This window comes from Eubalaena glacialis, chromosome 2, assembly GCF_028564815.1.
Source record: "Eubalaena glacialis isolate mEubGla1 chromosome 2, mEubGla1.1.hap2.+ XY, whole genome shotgun sequence".
In the NCBI taxonomy this organism is placed as follows: Eukaryota; Metazoa; Chordata; class Mammalia; order Artiodactyla; family Balaenidae; genus Eubalaena; species Eubalaena glacialis.
In genome coordinates, this window is record NC_083717.1 from 79,858,956 (window position 1) to 79,879,205 (window position 20,250).

At 37.3% G+C, this 20,250-nt stretch overlaps 1 protein-coding gene across 1 annotated transcript in view; it reads left to right on the top strand.

Moving 5' to 3' along the window:
* The window catches only part of PRTG (protogenin), a 122,522-nt gene that overhangs the window by 84,410 nt on the left and 17,862 nt on the right, over positions 1–20,250 (top strand). The window contains exons 12-14 of the mRNA XM_061182092.1: positions 18,075–18,170; positions 19,197–19,383; positions 20,071–20,198. Coding sequence (XP_061038075.1) covers positions 18,075–18,170; positions 19,197–19,383; positions 20,071–20,198 — 411 coding nt within the window. The remainder of the gene's footprint in view (positions 1–18,074; positions 18,171–19,196; positions 19,384–20,070; positions 20,199–20,250) is intronic.

Below are 20,250 nucleotides of genomic sequence, written 5' to 3' on the forward strand. Positions count from 1 at the left end.
CATTAGAAGGAATGTTTTAGAATATTTAATAATAGGAATAGTTGTCCACAGAATATTAACTGAAAAAAGCAGGTTATGAAATATGAAATATACTGAGTATGGGTGCATATGGATAGGAAAGGGAATGAAAAAAACATACAAACTAATGTTCACAGTGCTTATCTCTGGGTGCTAGTTTTAAGGGTATTTTATTTTTATTTCTTTTGGCCTGAGTTACATAAATTTTCTGTAACAAACATGTATTTGATCATAATGAGAAAAAACAGTAAAGTATATTTTAATTGACTATACTTAGATGAAGAAATTGGAGCAAAGACAAATCAAGATTGAAAGAGTCAGTGAAACCAGGATAACGACTTCTTTGTTGCATGCCGTAAGATATTGTACAGTTGCTAGAAATGCCTATAAATTTAGCTATGAGAGCTTCCTTGCAGCCAAAGCAAACCACAAACACTGATAGCTGCGGGGAACAGGATATTTTAATTATTAGAAGATTTTAATATACTAACTAAATTCCCAAAATACAGTACCTCCGAAAAAACCACATGCTCACATTGTTGGAGAGTCTCTGTGAATCTGTATTGAAAACTATATTATGCTTGACAATGACTTAAGCTAATAAGGGAAGAAGATTCCTGTAGTTTCTAGGATCATTTAACAAGTTACAGCGTTTTGGATGACCTAGAGATACTAACGGAGGAAACAATTAAAATAATTTTTTTGAACTTTCACCTTTCTCCATCTGGATGACCAAGTATGATGATTTTTAGTATGGTTTCCCTTTCTTGAATACACTCCCACTCTTTTCATAAAATGGCCTTTTGTCTCAGAAGAAAAATCATGGCAGATGGGCCTTAATTCTGACCCTACAAAACTATAGAAACTATATTTGAAACACTCTTTTTAAAAGGCCCTTTTTTCTATGCACGTATCCACTCTGAGAAATTACAGTGATTGTTTTAATCATATTAATTCTCTGTCCCATGTTAACTGAATTGCACACTTTATGGCCCTGATTTCTTGGTTTACTCTATTCCCAGGCTGTGTATATTACAAATTGGCTTTCCAGTGTGAGTCATTGAGAATTAAGGAAACAAATCTGCATTTGCATTATTTATGTACAAAGTCCCAGATATTTCTAGAAATCTTATAAGAACCCTAAAAACAAGTTGGTACTTTTCATTGTCTTGTCAGGCAAGAGTTGAATACAAACATTCATATGGATAAATATAGATAAATATAGAGATAAAATTGGCCACTAAGAAAACACTATTCTGGAGTTAGGAAAGCTTTTGAAACTATGATAGTTGCTCTTCAACAAGAAATACAACAAATTTGCAGTTACAAAAAATGTGTATTTTAAGTTATATTTCCCTTAATAAAAAAACCCTATATTAAAGTCATAGTCTAACCTGTGTAATATTCTTGCCAAAAGCATTTAGTCTGGATCTAACAATGAGGAAACAATTAGATAAATCCAGATGTGAGATAGTCTATAAAACGTCTGGACTGGATTCTTTAAAGATGTCATTGTCATTGTCACAAAAGATAGGAAAAGGACAGGGAACAATTCTAGATGAAGAAGCAGTGTGTGACCCTCAATTGGATTCAGGAATTTGGGCAGGGGTGGGGAATATAAAGGACATTATCGGTGGGAAATTTAAAAATAGGCTATGTATCAGATAAAACTGTGTCATTGTTAAATTTATTGGGTGTAATAATGGTATTGTGGTTATATAGGTTATATATGTTTCACCTTGTTCTCAGGGGAGACATGTCCAAGTATTTAGGTGTGAAGTGTACTGATAATTCAACAAAAGAAAAAGTGGTGTGTATATGTACACTTGAACACATGCACATACAGATAAGAGAATAAGAAATAAGGAAAATATATCAAAGTGTTTAAAAAATAATTTAAAGGGTTAAAAATGCTCTGTGCTGTGTGTTTAATTAGTTCCTCCAAGTTAGGAATGGTTTTACAATGATTATGCACATGGTTAAAACGACAGCACTTCTGAAATAACAATTGATTATATAAAACAATTTTCTGGAGATGTGTGGGATATTTAAGAGTTATATCAATTGGCATACATTGTAATATAATTTTACCTACTGAGAAAAAAAATACAGAAAATCAGTTTCTTATTCATACTATCCAGTAACCCTTCCAATTAAAGCTCACTTGAGGAACTAAAAACTGAAATTATTTCCTTAAACAACTAAATATTTCTTCTGTCCTTGGAATGTTTATAAACTGGTGTTTATAATAATATATTTCTTTTTTTTGGCTGCGGCTTGCGGGATCTTGGTTCCCCAACCAGGGATTGAACCCAGGCCACGGCAGTGAAAGCGCCAAGTCCTAACCACTGGACCACCAGGGAATTCCCTTATAATAATATATTTCAGATTGAATATAAGAAACCTTAGGTCTTCTGTTGAATATTTTATTTCTCAGAAAATGTTTTTGGTTTAACTTCATATGCTCAAATTGCTTCAGATTCTCTATCATATGTGTTGAAAACTATTTAAAGATATACTGAATAACTTCCAAGCACCCCCAGACATCTTCAGTGTCTTTCAGTACCTGAAAGATTTAAGGTTTATATAGAATTTGAGTGGACTGTTTATAGCCAATTAACATGGTAATGACCTGCACCTGCTTGTATCAAACTCCCAGAATTCTCATATCTGCTAACATTAAAATCAATTTTGAAGTGGCACATTCAGCAACGTTTAAATAAATTGCTGTAATATAGTGCTTTTTGTGAGTTCTAAAGGAGGCATAAATAAACAACGCAATCATGTTTTATCACTATGATTGATGAAGCTGATATTTTACCAGCTTGCATTTCCTACTTGAGAAGAAATTTAAGACTGGTTTCAAGCTGTCTACCTGCTTCTCTCCCATCTTGTAAGCATGCTTTTAACTGCCGAGGGCTGAGATTTGGAGGAATGGTTATCAGACCACAGATGTTTTTGCCATGAAACGGTGCACCTCCAACCAAGTCACCGTGGTTCAGGAGATGATAGATGGTATTTTCATGTTGCCTCACAGAAAGGTCAAAATGGCATGGCGAGCCCATGACAGTGAAAGGGAGAAATGTTAGTCCTGGAAGGAAATTTATTTCATGGCTTCAGGGGAAGTTTGGTTGTCATGAATAGGCTCTCTCTGTCAGTCTACAAAAATATTGTTTGTAAGGCAATGATGTATGTCAAACAGACAGTGTCTGTGTGTTGGCAGACAGAGCAGCTAGTTAAACAAATGCTAAGCCAAGTATAGTAGCGCAAGTCAAGTACTTTGTATGCTTTTAGGGTAAGAATTGCTCTTGATAGAAATATCAACATAATCAAAGGAACTTATTTCATTTTCTTACGTAACGACTTTAAATAAACTTCCTTTGTAAATTTTACAGCCTTTTAAAATGCACCCCCCCATTCTAACACTTTTTGTGTGTTAAAAATTCTTATAATCAGCAATTGCTCTATTTTATTCACTTCTAAATTATTTAGGAACATATATGTGGACCAGCCTTATTAGTACGCTTCACATAAAGCTGTTACCAATTTTGAGACAGTTAAGCCCCTGCTCTTTTGGAGTCTTCGTTCTTTTTCTCTTCCCCAACCCACAGGGGCTATCAACCATGGGCATAATTCCATTGATGGTGTGGTAGGAGAGACTCAGTGGCATTGCTCACTCATCTTACAAAATTAGACCATGGAAGTGCCTTTCTTCCATGGGGATTCCCAAAGGGAAAGGAATGCCATAAGAAAAGAACATAAAAGATCAAAAACTGTGTTTCTTGGAGCCTCCATTATCACTTTTAGATTTGTTTTTCAGTGTTTGGATGAAAATCAGATTCATTCATGGCAACGTTCAAGTAGAAATCTTCAACCCCAAATATTTCTTATCCAGACAACCCGAAGTAATATATTTGTCAAAAATAAAAAATAGATTTTTTAAAAAGTCTTGAAAGCCTAATAGATGTATAAAATGAAATCACATGATCAAAAAAGAAATAACATGATCACAATATTCGTGAACACAATATAATTGGGAAAGCCTTATGCTTCTGGATTTTACAAAACAATCCCAGTCTTCTGGGGAAGGTTTTTAAATTAGAGATTAACAATAGGATATACTTATTTTGGTAGGAAACTAATCTCAAATGTCACATACAAAGAACTTTCTTCCAAATTATCCTAAACTCAGTAGGAGAGGGGATGTTTTTACTGGGAGTGAGAGGTGTTATTTGTCTTAGGGCCCTTCAGGGATGCAGGACAAAAGGGACTGAGTCTTTTCAGGTTTAGACAAATACTCTACCATCAGCTTCCATAGAGAGCTGTTCTACAGAACACAGAGGGAAAGCTGGGAGAGTGGGGGATTGCCCATTCCATCTGCCATTCTGTCTGTTTTACACTCAGATAAATATTCTGGATTACCACAGAATACATTTATAACATTTTGGCATGGTGAGCATTAAAAAAAAATACTGTCTTTAAATTTTTAATGCAAAGTGAATTATGTTTATGATTAACAATCCCTTGCAGAAGTTCAGTTTATGAACAAAAGGAGAATGAATTTTTAATCTAGGCTTACAGTAAAATTTACACTCTTTTAGCTAAAAAACCTCTTTTTAAATCAGCATACTAGCGCATTTATGTAAGGCATTATTTCAACCATCATGAACTTTTTCCATTCTAACATAAGTCTGATAATACAAGACAAGGAAATCCCTCTTAGAAGAGACTTGGTCTCCTAATCGCAACATGGTTTAGAGAGAAGAGAAACACTAGTCTTACAGCATTTCAGTAACTTGAAGCCAAATCACATCGTTCAAATGTGATTTGTGTTTTTGTTACTGTGCTTACACATAGCATTTTAAAGTAGAGCATTTCACTCAGCTTTCCTTTCCCACCCATCCCCCTTAGCATTTTTCCTGCTCCTCTGCTGCTGGACCAGACTTGGTCTGGCCCCAGATTCTATGTCAGAGGCCGTGACCCAGGTGTCACAGTGGTCCATACTGCTGGCCTCTTCTCTGAATAATTATATGGGGTATTGTATTGGAAGGACAGGCTTGGGGGCAGTGCAGTCACCCTGGCTAGCCAGACCAAGGAGCTCTCCCGTCAAACTGCAGGGAAACAATGGGCTGAAAAGGCTCACACAAAACCTTGTAGCACAAAAGATTAAATTAAAAATGGACATTTGGCCAGACACTAGGTTTCATCCCACAGAATGTCACCTTTCTCACTTTTTCTGAGCATTTCCTTCTTTAACAATGTTCATACTTCCTATGTTGACCTTATAGCAGCACATTTTCAGATTGCTGCTTTTCGATTACCTTTGCATATATATTCTAATTTACTTGATTATTTTTAATGCTTTGAGGCTGTCTTAATTGTGACACTTTGTTGCTAATATAAGCAAAGCTTTTCTTTAGCAGTGGTTTAAGTAAGTAATTTAAAGTAGTACATAGTGGGTTTTTTGTTTGGCAGTGGCGCTGCATATGGGATCTTAGTTCCCCTACCAGGGATCGAACCCGTGCCCCCTGCAGTGCAAGCGCGGAGCCCTAACCACTGGGCAACCAGAGAATTCCCACACAGTGATTTTTAAAGTAATGCTTTTTGTTCTCTTAAGATGTTCTATTAAGCTACTCTAGCATGTTCCATGTCTGTAAATTGAACAAGTGTCAGGGGACTGTCCCAAAGTAGATGTGATTACTTTACCTTCTTTTGGTCCTAGGAGGATTATTTTTCCCATCACCTGAGAAATTTCCATAACAAGATGGGGAATACAACTCATTAAGTCTTTATGAGATTTGAATGTTAGAAATTATGTCAGAGGTGGACTCACTGCTGTGAGGTGAAAGTTTTTTCATGGTCCTGATCTCAGGTTTTCTCTTAATTTTATCTACCCCTGAACTGTCCACTTTGGCCTGGCTCTTTTCAAGCCTTCTGGAGCCTCACCAACAAGCAGCAGCCAAAAGAAACAAAGGCTTGGTTTTCATGACCCCAGTGTTATTATTGGTCCACAGCTGAACACTTTGTAAATAAATAATAATTTTCTATTGTGCATTTTTCAGGAAGCCAAACTTCTAGAAATGTCAGTATTATAGCAAAGAATCCATAAAGTTTGAATTGATGTCCGTCTCTTTTACCATCTGAGTTCATCTCCATTCAGATAACACTTGGTCTTTATAGTGTTTGGGTGAAGGTATGGTGGGGAAACTTCCTATGAAGTGAGCCTTTTAGTTTTTACCTTTTGTATCTTAAAGATGTGTAAGGATGGAACAATGATCAAAATCCAAAAGGATTGGAACTCGTAAATGTTTTCTCCTTAAAGTAAATTTTATTCCTTAATGGTTAAATCTCTGATTATTCTGCTTTTGTTCTACTGTGTAACTGATTACTTTGAATGTACATTAGTATCACCCACTTTATTCAGGGCCTACTTCAGAGATAACCTAAATCCGGAAACAGGCCAAAAAATAGGGTTTAAATCATAAAGCCATGCAGTAGGAGAGGATGACATTCTTTAGAATATATTCTCTTAATTTTACACATGTTCTCACATGTTTTGCTCTCTGACTTCTTAAACATCAGTGATTATAGGGCCCCTGGCTTTATGACATAGGCCCAGAAGCACAGAATTGAAGCTGAAGGACAACAAAAACAAGTTTTAAAAAACCTAGCTACTCTATGTTGTAGAAGATATAATAAGTGAACTTACAGCCCAACTTGTTTCTGTCGTACTAAAGAATCAAAGAGATTTGAAATAGATTTTTGGGTATTTTATATTAAAAAATGGTTAATTTTTAAAGGAAAGCTAGTTTACTTATATAGAAGTATCCTTATAAAATTAAAATAATAATTCTTATTTTATAGAGTTGTAAGGATTATTTAAGGTAATGCATATAAGTACATATTAGTTTGTTGGCATATAAAAGATAATACATTTTCCCAACAATTTTTTACCATTTTATTATTACTGCAGCTGCACAACCAAAAGCAAGTCTCCACGCTTTTCTGTGCCTCAATTTCCCCATTTACAAGATGTGGAAAAATAATACCTAATCTTCCTTCCTTCCCTAAGAACTAAAGATGCTAATCTGAGATAAGATGTGCCTTCTATTGCCAGTTACAGTTTCCTAATGCGCTTCATTTTGACCCTGCTAAATGTAGCTGAAGGGGAGAAGAAATCTTTATTAAAAATCTAAGTAATCAAGGTACTTCCCTGGTAGTCCAGTGGTTAAGACCCACGCTCCCAATGCAGGGGGCCCGGGTTCAATTCCTGGTTGGGAAACTAAGATCCCACATACCACAACTAAGCACGTGTGCTGCAACTAGAGAAGCCCGCGCGCCATGACGAAGACCCAGCACAGCCGAAATAAAGAAATTAATCAATTAATTTTAAAAAAAGATAATATGTTTTCCCAAGAATTCTTTACCATTTTATTATTACCACAGCAATTCATACTTATTGTAGAACAGGTAGAAATATAGGAAGCAAAGTAACTAAAAATTTGACCATATAGAGCTAGATATCACTGTTAACATTTTGGTACATAAGATAATGCATTTTCATTCCCCTTTATAGCTCTTCCTCCGATGTCCCACCACTTCCTTGCTCCTTAACTCCATGTTTTCTGCTACCCCTAACCTCACCCCTTCCTGATGAATTTATTCTGTTAAAGGACCTAGATAACCAGATGTCATTCTTACCCTCGGTGACTTCTCTGCAGCTTTGGATATTGTCAGCTGACCTTCTCTTGGTTTCCATGGTATTTTACCTTCCCTGTTCTCCTCATGACTCTTTAAGACCACTTCTCTTCTTGCCCCCAGGTTTCTAGTCCTTGCTGTCTTTCCTCTCCCGTGGCACCCCATCCTCCATTTAAATGACCGCTGAATGTGGTTCTCCATCCTAACTGCCGGCTCCAGCTGACACTTTTAGTCACCTGCTGGTCAGCTCCATTTGAATGCTCCTCCGGAATCTCTGATTTGGCATATCAATGCCTCCACCAAGCATATCCTCTTCCATTTCTGTCAGTCAAGCCAGGCTGGAACTTGGGAGCTTTCTTACTCTTTCTTCTCGTTAATCCCTTCTCTCAACCATCTCATTTAGTCACCTGTTTTCTGTGCATATGTAAGAAAATCCACAATGCCTAGCCTGGCTCTCAAAGCCCTGTGAAATCTAGCCCCAGCCCAACTTTTCTTTGTGACCCTCACTCATCATGCACCCTTTCCTGAGCTCTTCCCTGTCACTCATCCCTGATCCATGTGTTCCTGTCCCCGAGCCTTTGCTTGTACTCTTCCCATGACCTCAATCTCTTCTTCCCCACGCTTACTAGAAGGCCAGATTCTGCTCGGATGCACTTCTTCCATGAAGTCCTCCCCACCCCCCAAACTACTAGTAACCATTCCCTCTTTTGAATTCCCTTAGAGTTTCAACAAATCTCTTTGTAGCAGTCACTCCTGTCTTGCATGGTGCTTTTTTGTACCTTTGTCTTAGCTCCCCTAGTACACTATGACATAAACAAATTTGAGAGCAACTGATATATTTCAACTTCCTAATTTTAAAGACGAGGAAACTGAATTCCAGGAGACCACCTTTGCAGCCGGATCTACTAAATCCAAGATTAAAATCCAAATCCCCCAATTCTCAAACCAGCCCCCTCCTCTACATTTATTTATTCAGCACTAAAAAACACCTACTCGGGACTTCCCTGGCAGTCCAGCAATTAAGACTCCACGCTTCCAATGCAGGGGACGTGGGTTTGATCCCCGGTTGGGGAACTAAGATTCTACATGCTGTGCAGTGCGGCCAAAAAACAAAACAAAACAAAACAACAATAAAAAATAAAATAAAAAGCACCTACTCAGTGCCAGACATTCTTCTAAGCATTTTTTTTTTATTTTATTTATTTATTTATTTATTTATGGCTGCATTGGGTCTTCATTGCTGTGTGAGGGTTCTCATTGTGGTGGCTTCTCTTGTTGCGGAGCACGGGCTCTAGGCACGTGGGCTTCAGTAGCTGTGGCTCGAAGGCTGTAGGGCACAGGCTCAGTAGTTGTGGCGCATGGGCTTAGTTGCTCCACGGCATGTGGGATCTTCCTGGACCAGGGCTCAAACCCGTGTCTCCTGCATTGGCAGGCGGATTCTTAACCACTGTGCCACCAGGGAAGCCCTAAGCATTTTATATATATAAACTCATTTAATCCCCATTTTATAGAAGAGGAAACTCAATGCAAACCCAAGTAGTCTGGTTCCAGGGTCTATCCTTTCACCATTACACCATCCTGCCCTTCTACATGAGAGGGAGGAGGGATTAGGAGTTGTGAGATGCTTCTAATAATTATATTATTACTACTGATATTTCTATCTGTATATTATTTTTATTGGTAGGTTATTATTATTATTGATGTTATTATCATACACTGGTACTACTTTAAGCACTTTATGTGAATCAATTTGTATCATCCTCCCATCACCTCAAGAGACAGATGCTTTATCATCATCGTATCCCTCTTACAGGTGATTTTAACCAAGGTAAAGAAGAGAAAATAACTTCCCAAGTTACACAGTATTGACCAAGCTAGAATTGGAATCCAGGGAGTCTGGGTCTGACATCTCAGCCCTTAACCCTCATGCTAAACCGTCTCTTAGGTTCTTAGTAGTGCTGAGTCATTGGGAAAGTTATCTTACTTCTGCTTGTCTCAGCATCCTCCTCTGTATGGGACAGGTGACAAAAACAGTACCTTACTCACAGGGTTTTTAAAGTTCATGTGAAATATTTCTATGTATGACAAACGCTGATCCAAGGCAGCCCTTCTCCCTTTTACAGCTTTGCATTTCATGAAATCTTTAATTGGTGAAACTAAAGTAGTCGCCCTAGTTCATGCATACCTGTTTTCAATTGCTCATTCATCAGTTTCAGCTGATATCTGAATAGCTCTCGCCTTAGTAGCTAGATGAGTCATCACTCTTCTTACAGGCACACAGATGCCATCTAGTGATAGAGAAGAGAAACGCAAGTTAGTCAGGTAAAACCCTGGAAGAAGGCATGGGTTTTTTTGTTGTTTTGTGGTGTTTGGAAGCACGTTGCAGTGAAAAATGGGTATATTGTACCAAAAATTTTAGTAGGTTACTTAAGATTTTGCATAAAGATACAGTTAATTCACTGTTGTTAAATCATATGCTTTTAGAATGGAATTAAGACAGGTTCTTGATCAGTTTTAATCTGTGTGCATCTTTAAAAGACCTTGGCATTACAGGGACTCTCATTTTATTGATCTTTGTTCTTCTTGTTCTGAGTTGTTGTCACTGAAGGTAATAAACACCTAATTGTTAAAACTGGATATAATTAACAATAAATTAGTTTGTTGTGTCCATCTGCTTGCTGTATCTAATGCTAGTCCTCAAACTTTTCCATATTTTGTTTTTGTGAAACCATCTACTGTTCTTCCATTAGGAAAGAAACCTATTAAGTTGCTTTCCAAAGCATTTATCATCATCAGGTTGTTTCTTTGTTAGCAGATGATAGCTTATTCGATTAATATGGAAGACGTGGGTGAAGGTGGATTTGACACTGAGAGGATTATACTCCATGTGACATGGTTGCCAAAACAGCAAGCATTCTTCGTGGCCATAAACACAAAACACAGCTCCTTCAATCATGTATACAACTCAGACACACACTTGAGAGCTTTTGCCTCATTCCCTATGAACCAGGGAATGTTAATGAGGATAGAGAGTAGTTAGAGCTCAGCTTCAGTGTCTGCTAATTGCAAATTTGCTGATATTCTGGATTCTAGACCTTGCATGTATGAGTGAACAACCTTCCTACTCATTTGCCTTCACAAAGACGATTCCCAAACTTAAGTGCAGCGTAGTTTTGGCAGTGCCTTTTCTGTTCTCCCAGGCAACTTTACTCACATAACAAAAACAACAGTAATGTTGTGTTTACTAATTATAGGAGCTACTGTACAAAGTCCTTAATAGGCATGGTTTCATTTAATACTGTTAAAATCCCTGTAAGGGATTACATCTGTATTTTCCAAATGAAAATAATTGAGGCTTAGAAAACTAAGAAACTTACCCAAGGATACACAGTTGGTAAACAATACATACAATGTCTTCATTTCCCAGTCTGTCCCCTTTGGTAGATTGAAACTAAAAGCAAGAGTTACAGCTTTCTAATGCTTGAGTCTTCCATACAGTGCCTGACTTTTAGTAGGTACTTGATAAATGTGTATTTGATACCTGTGGACTCCTTCTTGGCCAACCAGACTTCTGGTTCTGATTCCTTCTTATGTGAAACAAACTCAAGTAGAAGAACTGGTAGTGAGAATGAAACAGAAGGGGAAGATGGTGAGGCAGGTCCTAGAGCCAGTGGAGAAAGGTAAAGGGTATAGCCATAGTAATGTTTCAGGAGGGAGAGCTTCATTTTTGGCCACAGGTTGACTCCCTAATAAAGAAAGACAGGTTAATTTGGCTGAGACCTCGATCACATGAACTTAAACTGACACTCCAGAGTTACGTATCAAAAGGTTTAGTCAGATGTGTGTTAAATTAATTTGGGCCTTCTTTCCTGACCCTTCATCTTTATATATTGCTAAATCTTTAAGCAAGTTTAACCAGAAACCAAATGCTACCTATCACCCTCGAGACCATTAAGAAATTAGCCCTCACAGCAATCAGAGAAGAAAAAGAAATAAAAGAATCCAAATTGGAAAAGAAGTAAAACTGTCACTGTTTGCAGATGACATGATACTATACATAGAGAATCCTAAAGATGCTACCAGAAAACTACTAGAGCTAGTCAATGAATTTGGTAAAGTAGCAGGATACAAAACTAATGCACAGAAATCTCTTGCATTCCTATACACTAATGACGAAAAATCTGAAAGAGAAGTTAAGGAAACACTCCCATTTACCATTGCAACAAAAAGAGAAAAATACCTAGGAATAAATCTACCTGAGGAGACAAAATACCTGTATGCAGAAAACTATAAGACACTGATGAAAGAAATTAAAGATGATACAAACAGATGGAGAGATATACCATGTTCTTGGATTGGAAGAATCAACATCATGAAAGTGACTCTACTACCCAAAGCAATCTACAGATTCACTGCAATCCCTATCAAACTACCAATGGCATTTTTCACAGAACTAGAACAAAAAAATTGCATGATCTGTATGGAAACACAAAAGAACCCGAATAGCCAAAGCAATCTTGAGAAAGAAAAACAGAGCTGGAGCAATCAGGCTCCCTGACTTCGGACTATACTACAAAGCTACAGTAATCAAGACAGTATGGTATTCGCACAAAAACAGAAATATAGATCAATGGAACAGGATAGAAAGCCCAAAGATAAACCCATGCACATGTGGTCACCTTATTTTTGATAAAGGAGGCAAGAATATACAATGGAGAAAAGACAGCCTCTTCAATAAGTGGTGCTGGGAAAACTGTACAGCTACATGTAAAAGAATGAAGTTACAACACTCCCTAACACCATATTCAAAAATAAACTTAAAATGGATTAAAGACCTAAATTTAAGGCCAGACACTATAAAACTCTTAAAGGAAAACATAGAACACTCTCTGACATAAATGACAGCAAGATCCTTTTTGACCCACCTCCTAGAGAAAGGGAAATAACAAAAATAAACAAATGGGACCTAATGAAACTTAAAAGCTTTTGTACAGCAAAGGAAACCATAAGCAAGACGAAAAGACAACTCTCAGAATGGGAGAAAATGTTTGCAAACGAAGCAACTGACAAAGGATTAATCTCCAAAATATACAAGCAGCTCATGCAGCTCAATATCAAAAAAAGAAACAACCCAATCCAAAAATGGGCAGAACACCTAAATAGACATTTCTACAAAGAAGATATACAGATTGCCAACAAACACAAGAAAGGATGCTCAGCATCACTAATCATTAGAGAAATGCAAATCAAAACTACAATGAGGTATCACCTCACACTGGTCAGAATGGTCATCATCAAAAAATCTACAAACAATAAATGCTGGAGAGGGTGTAGTGAGAAGGGAACCCTCGTGCACTGTTGGTGGGAATGTAAATTGATACAGCCACTATGGAGAACAGTATGGAGGTTCCTTAAAAAACTAAAAATAGAATTACCATATGACCCAGCAATCCCACTACTGGGCATATTCCCTGAGAAAACCATAATTCAAAAAGAGTCATGTACCACAGTGTTCATTGCAGCACTGTTTACAGTAGCCAGGACATGGAAGCAGCCTAAGTGTCCATCGACAGATGTGAATGGATAAAGAAGATGTGGCACATATATACAATGGAATATCACTTAGCCATAAAAAGAAACGAAATTGAGTTATTTGTAGTGAGGTGGATGGACCTAGAGTCTGTCCTACAGAGTGAAGTAAGTCAGAAGGAGAAAAACAAGTACTGTATGCTAACACATATATATGGAATCTAAAAAAAAAATGGTTCTGAAGAACCTAGGGGCAGGACAGGAGTAAAGACTCAGAGGTAGAGAATGGACTTGAGGACACGGGGAGGGGGAAGCGTAAGCTGGGACGAAGTGAGAGAGTGGCATGGACATGTATACACTACCAAACGTAAAATAGATAGCTAGTGGGAAGCAGCCACATAGCACAGGGAGATCAGCTCGGTGCTTTGTGACCACCTAGAGGGGTGGGATAGGGAGGGTGGGAGGGAGACACAAGAGGGAGGGGATATGGGGATATATGTATATGTATAGCTGATTCACTTTGTCATACAGCAGAAACTAACACAACATTGTGAAGCAATTATACTCCAATAAAGATGTTAAAAAATAAAAATTGGCCTTGTTGAGGAGTGGTTTTTATGCTCCTTGTCTTGAGTTTTGAAGGAACTGGGACCAGCTCTCTCCCCTCTCTCTCATTCTCCTTCCCTTACTGGGTTTTGAGGAGGCTTGCACTGTCCTTTGTGGCTGCTCTTCCTGACTCTGCTGGTTTCCCCCTAAACCACATAGCCTAAATCTGCTGAGTCTTGTGTAACCAAGCACCACATACGAGGCAGTGCTTGACTCAAGAAAGGCTGTAACAGGCCCTGGGAACTGGCTCCCTGTGGCATTTCACAGCGCTGATCCTGAGTGTCTGCTTTGTCCCTTACGCGTCAGAGGGTCTTTGCAGAACTGTAGAGTTTTAAGACTTGTGCTACTTTGCTGTGGTACATTATTTGTGCATTTAACTGTACTTAACATATTGGTCCTAAATTTTTTTTTTTTTACTCTGTATCCTTAATTTTGTTAATTGTGCAGCTGTTCTCTGTTTCCTTTCCTAGCTGGTAACTTTTATTGCCTGGTAATGCTCATCTTAACATTATGTGAGGGCTCTGGTCCTTGGGTCCCCTCTTAAATTTACAAAAGTAGATGAAATTGAATTTCTAGCAAATTGATGAACAATAATGAGCCAGGTTTTTCTGGGGTCTCTGGATTCACAAACCAAAATAATACAGTGACGAGATTTTGAAATTGGACTCATTTTTAAAGCCTAAGAGAGAGGAGTACATGGCAAATGCAGGTGACCCACAGCTCAGCTTGGCCCCCAACCTGGCACCTTTTTTTTTTTTTTTTAGTGTGACGAAATGTTTATTGTAAGTTCAAGCATGAATTGACACCAGAGAGTCCATACGAAAGGGAATCAATGTAACATATAGGACAGAGGACTTGTTCAGACTTCACAACTCACTAGACATCAGAATATATACATCTTTGATGAAGCCACAAGAATGTAAAGTGTGTATAAAGGCTTTTATCCGTAGTGGCACTTTTTATTTTTTAAGATAGATTCTTCATAGAGCATGAAGAGTAGATCACATGTGAACAAAGGTGAATGGATTTTTCCCTTTCCTTTACATTATTTTTCCTACCAGTATGTCCTATAATTTTATTTTTTTTCTACTAAAATAATTTCCAATTATCCTGGTTCATGTTTTACTTTTTTTGTGTGGATAGAAAGGAATCTCGTGCACCCAGTGTACTCTATTTGCCTGCCTGATGGTTTGCCTCTTCCTGACCTCACATAAACTAGCAGGGGGAAGGAGCCCAGCATTGGAGACTGTTGCTCTGGCTACGTGGATGATCTCCAGGTGGGCGTCAGAAGAGCTGCCTCTTCTTGTGTTGGGTTTGCTGGCGTCTGTGCTGAGTGGGTAATAGCCAGGTGCTGGCCATGTTGAGGAACCAACTCTGTTCTCCCATCTTCTTAGGACATGTAAGCTGCTTCTGTCTGATCAACAACAACAACAAAAAGGTTAATTCTGGATTTAAAATTTAGTGTAAGCAGCTCATTTTTTGAAAGAGGAAGAAGGGAAAAAAATCAATTTTAGGGCTAAAAATAAATAACCATTCCAGAGAAGTATTTATGAAGTATTGACTGATTGTTTGCACAGTGGAAAAAAGATTAATCTCTCCACCTCTAATGATAACCCTCATCAAAATCAGCTTTCTACGAGAGTTTGCTGTATCTTTGTGTGGTTCCCTGAGAATGTGAGTTACTGTGGGCAAATTCTGTTTCATTCTTCCTTTTCTGTATCTCCTAATTCCTGGTGTAACACCTTATCACACTCAGGAGGCTTTCCTAAAAGTACTCTTCTAATTGAATAGAGACAGAATAAAGAAATATGTCTGAAGAACTTCTGCAGAGATCCACTTGAATTTCATTTATACCCATTCAGAAGGAGTATTTGAGATACGGAACTCAGGATTCAGTTGACTAATGAGTTCAGCAATAAGAGGAAAGAAAAAAGAAAACAGATTCAAATGAAGTAGCCATTGATCTGAACAGAAACCTTTTGAATCTTAGAATTTCAGTGCTGAACGTTAGAAATCATTTCAGTGATGAAATTCAAATGTGGTTATGTTTTCTGATAATTATTTTATAAATTGAAAATATTTCTATGTTAAAATTCATTATAAGGAGACATACTTGCTGTGACAAAGGCACATGTATTTGTGTAAATTTAAAGGCCCTGTACTTTGTCAGAGAAATAGCCACAAGTTCCTGGTTCCGCTTTGTGTGACATTGGACATGCTAGTTAATACCTTTTTACCACAGTTTATAAAATGGGAATAACATATATCTTACAGGGTTTTGTGATGCTCAAATAAGATAATGTATCTAAAAAACATTTTCTATAGGATGGTCAAATGTTGTTAGTCTTCCCATCTTTCTGTCTAGAAAATACAGAAATGTTCTAAGTTGTATAAATTTTTCTTCTTGTGTAATTTTGTCAAAACAGATAGAAATAAAAATTTTATATTTTAGGACATCCTTTTAATGCATTTTAATATTAAAATACATCAGTTTCAAAAATATTTATACAAATTCTTAAATTACATTGGAGAATTTAATAAACTTTACATCTTGTTTTTGGATATTAAATGTTTGAATTCAATCTAGAATTATTTTTATTATATTATTCTAAGGGGTTTTTTTCCTATTTGATATATCTATTAAGGATGATTGCTTTCCCTTGTGAAATTCCCTTGGATTTATTTATGTGTTTGTTTTATTATTATTTAGAGAAGTATAATACAGAAATGCATTAAAATTAGAAATAGACTTAGCGTATGATCCAGCAATCCCACTTCTGAGTATATATCAAAAGGAAATGAGATCAGTACCTCAGAGAGTTATCGTGAAAACAACCTAAATGCCTGTTAACAGGTGAATGGATAAAGAAAATGGGGCATATATATACAATGGAATGTTATTCAACTTTTAAAAAGAGGGAAATCCTGCCGTTTGCACGACATAAATGAACCTAGAGTACATTATGCCAAGTGAGATAAGCCAGAAAGACAAATACTACATGATCTCATTTATATATGGAATCTAAAATAGTTAAACTCATAGAAGCAGAAAGTAGAATGGTGGTTGCCAGGAGTGGGGGAAATGGGGAGATGGGTACAAAGTTTCAGTTATGCAGGATGAGTAAGTTCTGGAGATCTGATGTACAGCATGACTATAGTTATCAAAGGTGTATTGTATACTTGAAATTTACTAAGTGTATAGATCTTAAATGTTTTCACCACACACATACACACACACAAATAGTAACTAGTGAAGTGGTGGGTCTTTTAATTCACTTGATTGTAGTGATCATTTCACAGTGTATGCCTATATCAAACATCAAGTTATATACCTTAAATATATACAACCTTTATTTAAGGTCAACTATACCTTAATGAAGCTGGGGGGAGAAAAAAGAATACATTATTTCTGAATAGTTTTATTTTTGCCCTAAGCAAGTATTACTTTATAGTTAAATGTTATCATAAGCACTTACATTTAAACGTATTTATATCATTAAACTTCTTGAATATCTTCTAAGCTATATTATTTAAAATTGTAACCACTTAATTTCTCAAAAACCTGAAAAAAATTTTTGATTTAATACGTATGGGATGGACTTCAGTTTCTGTATTGTGTTAGTTAATGAACACCAGTAGAGGGAGCTCCAACTCATCTTTCTTGATAAATTTAGCTCTCAACTGAAAATGTAGGTTTGTGGAAAAGGGCACGCGGTGAAATAAACTTAAATAATACGTGGTTATAAACATTTTCAAAGGTACTAAAGAATGACAGCTGTAATTCTTCTTACCTTTTAGGGGGAAAACAATCTCAGTTTGATTTCCATGCTTTTAAGTTAACTACCCTCAAGTAACTAAACAGAAAACTTCTATGTAGCATAACCACTTGTAAGGAATCCATCAGGCAGCCCGAGGCTTTTAAAATCAAGAATCTATGTCTGGTCAGTTGAGGAAGAGGAGGAAGAACAGTGGTGGTAATGTTATTGTTTGTAATAAGGTTAAATAAAATAAAATTTTATTAATTGGTAGATAGTCACAATAGCAACGTCATAATAAGGCGAACTGCTGAGTCACTGTGTAGAACAAGGAGAGAGAAAATTTTCATTTTACTTAGAGCTCTTATGCATTCAGAAGGTTTTTAAACCAAAATCTAGAAAGGCTGTAGAACCTTTGTTCCTATCTAGAGGGCTGGGCCTAATTATTACCTGTTGGTTTCTTTATAGACCCGAGAAGAAAGTATCATGTGAGATTGCTGGCTTACAACAACATAGAAGATGGCTACCAGGCAGATCAAACAGTCAGTACTCCGGGATGCGTGTGTAAGTAAGAGTTACAGTAGCTTGTTGCACAGTGTAAGACTCATACTCTTTTTTTCTCTTCTTCCTTCTTTAAATTTAAGTGTCATTACTACTTGGATACCTTGGTGGTTTTATTACTTTCACATCCTCCAGGATACCTAACATAGTATCTTGAACAAGTACATACTCAGTAAATATCTAAGTGAGATGTATTTCATTATAAGAACCTATTTTAGTTTTGCAAGGAAGAGACCATTAGAAATTTAACTATGGGGACTCCCCTTGTGGTGCAGTGGTTAAGAATCCGCCTGCCAATGCAGGGGACACGGGTTCGAGCCCTGGTCTGGGAAGATCCCACATGCCACGGAGCAACTAAGCCCGTGCACCACAACTACTGAGCCTGTGCTCTAGAGCCCACGAGCCACAAGCTACGCAGCCTGCGTGCCACAACTACTGAAGCCCACGTGCCTAGAGCCCACGCTTCACAGCAAGAGAAGCCACCGCACTGAGAAGCCTGCGCACCGCAACGAAGAGTAGCCCCCGCTCGCCGCAACTAGAGAAAGCCCACATGCAGCAATGAAGACCCAACGCAGCAAAAATAAATAAATTAATTAAATAAAATTTAAAAAAAAATTTAACTGGGAAAATAACCCTGAATACCTACAAATACTAAGTTTTCTTTTATCTCCTTTAACCTTGAGGCTAATTATTTCCTTCCAGTTGCTATTCAGTTTTATTGCTACTGAGAGCTGTTTGGTTTTATTGCTACTAAAGAGGATGTCAGTCTAGTTTTAAGTCTACTGCTGGCTTTCTGAATGTCTTCGGCTGGTAGCTTGACTTCTCTGTGCTTCTGTCTTACATTCTAAGTATTGATAATTGATTCCTTATCTAACTTACGGAAGAGTCGCTCAGGTTTGAATGATACATCTCTAGACCACTCTGAACCTCTGGTGGAAGAAAGAGCTAAAGGGTGGGGTGTTACGATTTTACCACTTTCTACGTTAAATGTTACGCCATGTGGTAAGCTAACATTGTCTTTTTCAATAGCTGTTCGTGATCGCATGGTTCCTCCCCCGCCACCACCCCACCATCTCTATGCGAAGGCCAACACCTCATCTGCCATCTTCCTGCACTGGAGGAGACCTGCGTTCACCACTGCACAAATAATTAACTACACCATCCGCTGCAACCCTGTTGGCCTGCAGAATGCTTCTTTGGTTTTATACCTTCAAACGTATGTAGCTTCTATTAATGGTGGTTTTCTTTGCTCTCCTCCCCACTCACACTTCCTTCTTTACTATCTTGGGCCAACTTGAGCTTCAGCTGTAAGCATTTGTCTCAGAACTTATCTTACTTATGTTAGGGCGGGGGATTTTGCATCTTTACCATATTCAGTTCTGAAAACCGCATTTATTTTGAAATTTAATTTTCATAAATGATTCTTTGTTGTTGTTTCCCCAGCCTCATGCAACAAGATTAGACAAGAAACTATCAATATGATGACTTTCAAGTAGCTAAACTTAGCATATTGAAAGAAGGAAACAAGTCAATTTTCATGCTGGCATCAAAAAATAAAGCTAGTTATTCTGTTTGCTAGGTTATAGTTAGAAAGATGCCCATCATTATACTTTAAAAGAGTGATTTGACTTAAGTATTTCAGAAGAAATCCCTTTGATTTGGGCCATTTCTATACTGTTAATTTCCTAGTTTCCTCTCAAAGAGGCAGTTTTTAGGCTTATTTCTATAATACCCAATGTAGCATTTTAATAATCAAATTAGATTGCTTTTTAATCTAAAAAAATTTTTTTAAAGAAAATGAGGAGGTAATAAATAATAACAGTAACCTGTATTAATTGGAAATACTGACAATCTTTTAGAAACAATGTGCTACCAGCATTAACTACTTTATTACTCATTATAGATCAGAAACTCACATGTTGGTGCAAGGTCTAGAACCAAACACCAAATATGAATTTGCTGTTCGACTGCATGTGGATCAACTTTCCAGTCCCTGGAGCCCCGTTGTCTACCACTCTACACTTCCAGAAGGTAAAGAAAGCAGCTCCCCTGTGGGTTTTATCTACGTATTATACACACACAC